The sequence below is a fragment of the Melanotaenia boesemani genome, chromosome 17 (assembly GCF_017639745.1).
Source record: "Melanotaenia boesemani isolate fMelBoe1 chromosome 17, fMelBoe1.pri, whole genome shotgun sequence".
NCBI classification, from domain to species: Eukaryota; Metazoa; Chordata; class Actinopteri; order Atheriniformes; family Melanotaeniidae; genus Melanotaenia; species Melanotaenia boesemani.
The window spans coordinates 23,268,574-23,277,674 of NC_055698.1; the positions used below are offsets into that span (position 1 = coordinate 23,268,574).

A 9,101-nucleotide genomic window follows, 5' to 3' on the forward strand; every position below is an offset into this window, starting at 1 on the left:
CAAAGTGAAATAAAAGCTGGGACCAACACGGTATATGCACCCCCTCTCTGTCAGAATATGCACCCCTTTCTATTTCTGGGTGCACGGGTATAGGACTACTTTCCCCTTGCTCTTTCCCCTTGTTCCTTGTTTGTTTAAAAATATAACATCAAGGCAAATTTAACCCCGGTTATTGTTACACATACTGTCTTAGTTTAGACAAAATTGAACTTTTTATGACCTACTTGCACAAACTGATCAGCTTTAATCTAAGTGTAACTGATGTGTGAAATTTTCATAACTTTGCAATTGTAATATAACAGAATAATAATGCTGGCAAGGCAAGGCAAATTTATTTGTATAGCACATTTCATGTATGAGACAATTCAAAGTGCTTCACATAAAACATTAAAAGCATTACAGCAGGGTGCAGGAAGCAATAACAAGTGCATTAAAAACAAACTTTAAAAAGAAATAAAAGAAATTAAATAAAAACAGAAAGAAAAAAGCTAAAATAAAATAGATAAAATGCAAGAAATAAAGGTTCAGTTCAGGGAATTTAATAGTTATTTTGATAAAAGGCAGCAAACAGGAAAGTTTTTAACCCTGATTTAAAAACTGCTGAGAGTTTCAGCAGACTTGCAGTTTTCTGGGAGTTTATTCTACATGTAAGGAACATAAAAGCTGAATACTTAGTTAGCTCCATGTTTAGTTCTGACTATGGGAACAGAAACTATGTTTAAACCTGATGACCTGAGTGATCTGGTTGGTTCATAATGAACCAGAAGATACTGAATGTATTTTTGTCCTAAATCATTCAGTGCTTTGTAAACTAACAGCAGGATTTTGAAGTGAATTGACAGACAGGAAGTCAGTATAAAGATCTGAGGACTGGAGTTATATGATCTACTTTCTTGGTCTTAATGAGGACTCGAGCAGCAGCGTTCTGGACTAATTGCAGCTGTTTGATGGACTTGTTAGGGAGACCTGTGAGGACAGCATTACAGTGGATCAGTCTACTAAAGATAAATGCATGGACAAGTTTTTCTAAATCCTGCTGAGTCATCATTCCTTTAATCCTTGATATTTTCTTTAAGTGATAATAGGGTGACTTCACAATTGTCTTAATATAACTGGTAAAATTCAGGTCTGAATCCATGACTACTCCCAGATTTCTGGTTTAGTTGGGACTTTTTATAATTTAGCTGTTTGAAGCTGAGTACTGACATTTAATCTTTCTTCCTTGGGTTCAAAAATATTATTTCAGTTTTGTCTTCATTTAACTTAAGGAAGTTCTGGCACATCCATCCATCCATCCATCCATCCATCCATCCATCCATCCATTCATCCATCCATCTATCCATGTAATATTGTTAATTTATTTATATGTATTTTTTTAAACAGTGAAATGTGATATTGTTTAATAAAACAAATGATTTTTGATGATTTGGTATTTAAACAAGGTTTTATTGAAACAGTATAACAGTGTAATCAGTGTAATGTATAATTTTAATATAGTCATTGAGTTTTACAATTGCAATATTTTGGTGATCAAATGAAATGAAATCAAATTTGACTGTCAGTAATTCTTAACACATACACACATGACATCATCACACCCACCCAACAGCTTGCAAAAAGGACTGCGTGGATCAACATCAACAGGCTGGTATACTGGTTGCTGTTGTTAAGCTCTTAAATCTTGTTACATACTCGACAAGGGCAGAGACCTGAACAAAGGGTAGTGAAATATGAGCATCATGCACATTTACATGCTGTCCACAGGCGAGTGGCTTCAACTGCGCTTCTTGTGAGGGGGTGCTTTTTTTGGACACCCGTTCAGCGCCAAGCTCAATGGTTGATTTGAAGTGCAACTGACATGCAGTATAGTGCCCTACTTTACAGGTGTGTAAAGTGTGTGGCATTGTATGGTTTGCAGTATACCTCTAAAGCAAGCTAGGTGTGTGTTGTAATGCAGCAGCACTCCTCCCCTCTTTAGTACTGTGGACAGCTTTCTGTTCTTATGAACTGAAATAAATTAAGCTTTATTCTCGTTGTGTTTTCTGCTACCGGACATATTAGTCAGTGATTTAAAGGACTCCCTTCTGAAGACTAAGTCCTGATAGTATGTTTTAAGATATTTTGCTAAATAAACTGCAGTTTTCTAAAAGTATCTCTTACATTTTAAAACCCTTCCATGTCATCTTGTGTGTTCAACTAATCATATCTAAACACCATGGACAAAAACAAGTGCAAACTTGTGCAGTAAGAGGTGGAACCGCCCTGGAAACAAGTTTATTTCGTTTCCTGAAATGAAAGTGAAAGTTTGTCAGATCAGAGATGCAGCTGAAGCAAATCATTTTGTCTCTGTCTGAGGGGAAATAAGCCGAGTTCATCCGTTCTTTCTCATCAACGGACTGAAATACTGGTGAGTACAGCTGATCATATTTACTGTGTTTCAACAAGCAACATCCAGACTAAGAGCTGTTGTAGAAAAATTAATTGTCAAAAGTCTGGATAGGTGAAAATGTAACAAAGTTTATTGTAGAAAAAGACAATCAATTGTGCAAGGAAAGCATCACATCAGACTTGCATGTTGTCTCGTGAGGCTCTAAATTAAGCTGGGCTTACACCAAAAGACTTTTAAAAGACTCTAGAAAACTACCAGCTCACATCTAAAGACAAATGCTTAGTTTTAAATTTCAGCCTAGTCTCAGACTGAGATTTGAAAAAGACTATGAATCACTATTTACAAGACAACAACTAGATTCTTTTAGCTTTTTCTGTGATATGTTGGACAATTGATATGGAATAGGGCTGATCTGCCCACAGCAAAGCAAGCAACGGGAAAGTTTCCCTTCAGGATCAATAAGGAAGTGTGCCTTTGCATCTCCACCAGGTGTTACACCGACTCATCAGAATCTGGAGGGATGAATGTGTTTTCTGTTCTTCTCTCATTTGTTAGATCATGATACTGTAACACATAAATGATCCACAGCAGACATTTACTTCTTAATAACCATCTGCTCTGCTTCCGGACAGTCCACCTTTGTTCATCTTTTTTTTTCGTCCGATTTTGCCGGTGTTCTGACTCCTGCTGGATTCCTGTTTCTGCTTTTGTCAGAGCTCATCTATTGGTTGTTGATTGTGTTTCGCCACTGTGACTTGCGATAATATCAAACATGTTTGATATTATCTCTGATCCAAGACTATAGGGAAAGATTGACATTAAACAGCACAGATTACCAGCTTACACCTAATGACCAAGATGACGGGAGCGCGCTGTGATTCCAGTAAAATTCCTAAGATTTCCTAAAGACTTCCGTTTTTTTCGCGATCGTGAAAATCTTTTGGTGTTAGCCCAGCATTACAGAGACAAAGAAAACTGTTTTTCTATTCCGTATTGTCTTCAGGGGGGTCATCTTGACCAGATAATTGGACCTATGTTGTAAACAACTGGACCTGTGTCCTAAAAAACCGGTCTTATCTTGAGGGATTCCAGCTATGTTTGTAGATTAGTGTCTCCATGAGGCCACAAACATCTGGCTTCCCCAGATCCAAGGTTGGAGGTTGTGGTCACTTTGTACTTAGAGCTTTGATATGTGAGATGGTGTAATGCACAAAAGTTGAATAGTGGATCAAATGAATGGAAATGAATATATATATATATATATATATATATAATGTTTAATAAATGTAAAAGAAAGGATGATTGATGTGATTAAAGAACTCTTAATGAAGTAAATATATGAAGTACTTGGATATACTAAGGAAAATTTCTTCTAAAGAGCTTCAGTTTCATTCATTACTGACACTCATCAGATAAACTCAGTCATGGTGAAACTTCAGTATTACATAGAATTGAAATGTTAAACATTAATGAATATATATATCTGTTAAAATGTTGTTTTTCTGACTCCTCAGAGGTCAGACATGTCTGCTGGCAGCAACCAGAGATCTGAGGATGGGTTTCTGTGCTCCATCTGTCTGGATGTGTTCACTGATCCAGTCACCACACCATGTGGACACAACTTCTGCAAGAACTGCATCACCCAGCACTGGGTTGATAAATTTCTGTATGAGTGTCCCTTGTGTAAAGACACTTTCTTTGCTAGACCTCAGCTGAAGGTCAACACCTTCATCAGAGAGATGGTTGCTCAGTTCAGACGTGAACGCCAGCAAAATGCCAGCAGCAGCAGCTCAGAGCAACAAACTGCCAAACCAGGAGAAATTCCCTGTGACGTCTGCACTGGAACCAAACTGAAGGCCCTGAAGTCCTGTCTGGTGTGTCTGACCTCCTACTGTCAGACTCACCTGGAGCCTCATCTGACAGCTTCGGGTTTAAAAAGACATCAGCTGATGGAGCCTGTGGAGAACCTGGAGGACAGGATGTGTAGGAAGCATGATAAACCTCTGGAGCTGTTCTGTAGGACCGACCAGACATGTGTCTGCTTGCTCTGCCCTGTTTTAGACCACAAGACTCATGAGCTTGTTCCCCTGAGAGAAGAATATGAAGGAAAGAAGACAGAGCTGGGGATAACAGAGGCTGAAATTCAGCTGATGATCCAGATGAGACAGCTGAAGATTCAGGAGCTGAAAGAGTTGGTGGAGATCAGTAAAGATGCTGCAGACATAGAGACAGCAGAAGGTATTCAGGTCTTCACTGCTCTGATGGAGTCTGTTCGGAGAGGCCTGGAGGAGCTTATAGAGGAGATCCAATACAAGCAGAAAACTAAAGAGAAACAGGCTAAGGACTTCATTAAAGATCTGGAACAGGAAATCTATGAGCTGATGAAAAGGAACTCTGAGGTGGAGCAGCTTTTATGCTCCGAAGACCACCTAAACCTCCTCCAAAGTTTCTCGTCTCTGAAAGCTGCTATACCCACCAAAGACTGGACAGAGGTCAGAATCCGTCCACCATCATATGAGGGAACTGTGATAAGAGCTGTGGATCAGCTGGAGGAGACAATCAGGAAAGAGATGAAGAAGTTGATTGAGGCTGAGCTGAAGAAGGTCCAACAGGATGCAATAGATGTTACTCTGGATCCTGATACAGCACATCCTCACCTCATCCTGTCTGATGATGGAAAACAAGTTTATCTTGGTGATGAGAGGAAGAATCTTCCAGAGAAACCAGAGAGATTTTCTTACTGTGTTTGTGTTTTAGGACGTCAGAGTTTCTCTTCAGGCAGATTTTACTTTGAGGTTCAGGTTAAAGGAAAAACTGAGTGGGATTTAGGAGTGGCCAGAGAGTCCATCAACAGGAAGGGAGAGATCGCACTGAGTCCTCAGTATGGTTTTTGGTCTATATGGTTAAGAAATGGAAATGAGTATGACGCTAATGCTGGTCCTCCAGTCCGTCTCCATCTTCAATCTGGTCCTGAGAAGGTGGGAGTGTTTGTGGATTATGATGAAGGTTTGGTCTCCTTTTATGATGTAGATGCTGCAGCTCTGATCTTCTCCTTTACTGGCTGCTGCTTCACTGAGAACCTCTACCCATATTTCAGTCCTGGTCCAAATCATGGTGGTAAAAACTCAGCTCCTCTGATTATCTGTCCTGTCAATCAAACTGTCTAAATGGTTTTTCTAGAGAAGATCCATAAAAAGTGAATATGTTTCTTTTAGGGATCACCAAATCCGGTCCTCGAGGAACAGTGTCCTGCAGGTATTGGATGTTTCTCTACTGCAACACCTGATTCAGATAACATGGATCTCCACCAGCTTGTTATCAAGTTCTGCACAAGGCTGTTAATGAGCCAATTTAGTTGTTTCGATTTAAATCAGGTGTGTTGCTGCAGGGACACATCCAATACCTGCAGGATACCGGCCCCCGAGAACCGGATTTAGTGATCTCTGGTCTACAGTTTCAATCTGAGTGTCTCTGTAGGTCAGAGGTACCTTATTTTGAAAGGTCCATATCTACTCTCCATTGAAAACCAAAGGTCCAGAAAAATTAGCAAAAACATATTTATTGATCAAACTTTTTCACTGTATTTTCTTTCATGTATAAACAACATACAAAACTATGACAATAATATTGTATTGTGAGTGTGTTGGGCTGAGACTTGATGAGTGATGTTATTCACCTATGGGGGGAGTGATTAGACTTATTTGGGTCTGCAGTCAGAGGAGATAAAGAAGGGATGAGAAGGAAAGGGTGGGCTGGACTGGAAGCCGGTGTGGCAGTCAGACTGGAAAAGCTGAAGCCCTGAACTGGAGCTGAAGTGGTGGCACTGTGACGAATGGGTGCTGTTCACAGCTTATAGTTCTGCTGGCAGTGAAGACAACTGAGTAGCTGGCTAGGAGGGGAGGCTGGATGGTGGATTGGAGGATTGCAGTCTTCCACAGTAATAAAGCAAAAACAACTAATACTGACCGTTTTTACACTTTATTTATTTTACAATGTCAGAGACCTCCATGAGGATCCACACACACACACACACACACACACACACACACACACACACACACACACACACACACACACACATTCTTACAATTCATGAGAGGAGCTTGAGTGCATGCACTCAAGCTCCAATGGAGGATGTGTTTCTCTGGGAATGTAGGGATTTCAAAAAGGAGTTTTGTCCAAGACAAATACTTCCAGTATCAATAAAAGGAAATATGACTGGCTGTTTATTATTGATTAAGCAGATATACAAATTAATGTAAAAGCTGTTGTGTCAGTAACAGATAAAATACTCAACAAGACAACTCAAATTAAATAGAACAAAGAAAAACCTCTATATATTCCTAAACATAAGCAATGGAAAGGTAATTTACTGATCTCGGCTTTCATATAACTGATATTTTTAACTGAAATTTTAACCTTAAAGCTAAAAAAGCACAAACATATTAAGAAATCACTTAAAATCTTTGGATATTCCAAGTGGCTGTTCATTAAATCAGCTAGGAAATTAAAAATACTGAATTCATCCCAAAAGGAAATGTAGAAAATGTAGGGAAAAAAAAACTCAAACAGGAAAGACAAGAATAACAAGCCCAAAAATATCATCATTCCATATGTGGCAGAAATGTCTGAGAAACTAAGAACGATCTCCTTTAAACACGACATTCCAGTATATTTCAAACAAGACAATAACCTCACACTGAGGCTGGTTTACCCAAAGAACAAAATATTCAAATACAAGCTGAGTATCCTGCATGCATGGATGCAGTGCAGCAAGGAGTGTTCAGCCCTTAATATTAAGAGAAATCAAATAACCATTTAAAATAATGCATGGCACAACACAGAAGAGGCAACTTTACAGGTCAAGATTGGACAAATCACCTGCATTTCGATGATACTCTTCAGAATAGAGACTAGAGAATAAAGAATAAAGCCTTAATTTTTTTTCTTATAACAGGGACAATTTGTGGACATTAATCACAATGGCTCTACATGTTCAAAGCCTCAATGACCCCCTGTGTTCTTTGGGGGTCCCAGACCCCAGGTTGGGAACCACTGCTTTAGAGGACAGCAATATCAATATTTGGGACAAAAAAGACACATTTGAAAGAAGCAGCAAGGAAGCTATTTATGTTCAGCTGGAACATCAGGTATCACCTAAACAGTTTTGGCCATGCAGGTCAACTATTCACAGGTAACAATACTTGACCTACACAATGTTAAGGTGAGACAGCACATGTGACATTAACAGCCCTCAACATGTTTATTTTATGTGTCATTTTACAAATCTAAGCTCCCCACTGACTAGTTAGAGCCAAAGAGGCTTATTGGATGGGAGGTGAAACATCTTCAGGAGTCTAGAAAAAAAAGTCCAGTTGCCTTTTATTCAAGCTACTAAGATTAAAAGTGACTTTTTCAGCTTATATTCCAAAACTAATTTAACAACTGCAAAGCCCTACTTCACTTTACATTTTATCTTATTGAGCTCATCACATATCATCTAGTTTATTTACATTTCTAAAACCCAGTTTGGTCATAGAGCAGTGTTTCCCAAACTGGGGCACGGGCCCCCCAGGGGGACCCAGAGTTATGCACAGCAAGGTTAAGTAAAACTTATAGTTTTTGCACTTTTAGGAAAACAGTTTTGACAAATTTGTGAAAGTACCAATGGGCAAATGATGATGAATCAAGAACAGAGATTTTAGCTATACCCAAACAAAAAGACAAGAAGATATGATGAGGCATATATTGCCTTGGCCTTGACCAGGTAATGGTCAAATAATGGTTATGGCAATGGTGGGTAATGAAGAGAGACCACAGTGTGTAGTATGTCTCAAAATATCAGTATCTGACAAGTTGTAATGTTACTTGGGGACGTCTCATCCTTTAGAAATAAACTACTCAACCATCATATATAGCAGAGTTGTTTCGCTAAAGCTAACTTTCCTGACATTACTGTTGTCAATGAAAAGGGGACCCTGCAGAAAAGGTTTGGGAGCAACTGTCATAGAGCAAGCTTAGCAGGTTAAAGGTTTATTGATTCTCCTTATTAAAATATTTTTAGATAGTTGATCAGATTTGACAATGGAGCTGCCCCTAACAGACACTGGCAGTGCTCTTTATTCTCCTTGTGGTTGCTTTCTATCTTTTAACTGAATTTTGTATCTTACAAACTGAGGTGTTCATAGAATAAACCCAGTCCCACCAGCACAGACCCTCTGTCATTAACAGCCATAGGACTAAGCAGGTGGAGAGACTGAACCAGATCAAGGCTGCAGATCTGGATAGTGCCAGCCCCAGAAAGACCCGGTTTTATTCCACAGTGAAAAATAAATAAACATGCACGCTACATTAATTGAGAATTCTGAATTAATCTTCAGAGTGTTAGTGTGCATGGATGTCACTTTGTTGGCATGGTGATGGACTGGTGACCTGTCCAGGTTGTAGCTTTGGACAGGCTGCCTACCACAACAGTAGCTGTAACAGGGTCCAGCCCTCTGCAACACTGAAATGGAGTAGAAAGTGGATAGAAAAAAGCTAAAAGATTATTGAGCGATTTTTAGTAATAGGAAGTACTTTAGTCAATTTATTTTGGCTCCACACAACTGCTTGTCATGGACCAGTCCCAAAATGACATATGTTCAAGAATTTACCATTTGTTTTATTTGAAAAAAGAATAAAGTTGATACTCCAAATATGACATTATTTATGG

The 9,101-nt window shown here is 39.1% G+C and overlaps 1 protein-coding gene across 1 annotated transcript; it reads left to right on the forward strand.

Annotated features, from left to right (window-relative positions):
* The first annotated feature begins 2,292 nt into the window (after positions 1–2,292).
* Positions 2,293–6,348, forward strand: LOC121656769 (E3 ubiquitin-protein ligase TRIM21-like). Its single transcript, XM_042011888.1, has 2 exons — positions 2,293–2,407; positions 3,904–6,348. The coding sequence occupies exon 2, from the start codon at positions 3,913–3,915 to the stop codon at positions 5,554–5,556; it is 1,644 nt and encodes a 547-aa protein (XP_041867822.1). The 5' UTR covers positions 2,293–2,407; positions 3,904–3,912; the 3' UTR covers positions 5,557–6,348.
* The last annotated feature ends 2,753 nt before the right edge of the window (positions 6,349–9,101 follow it).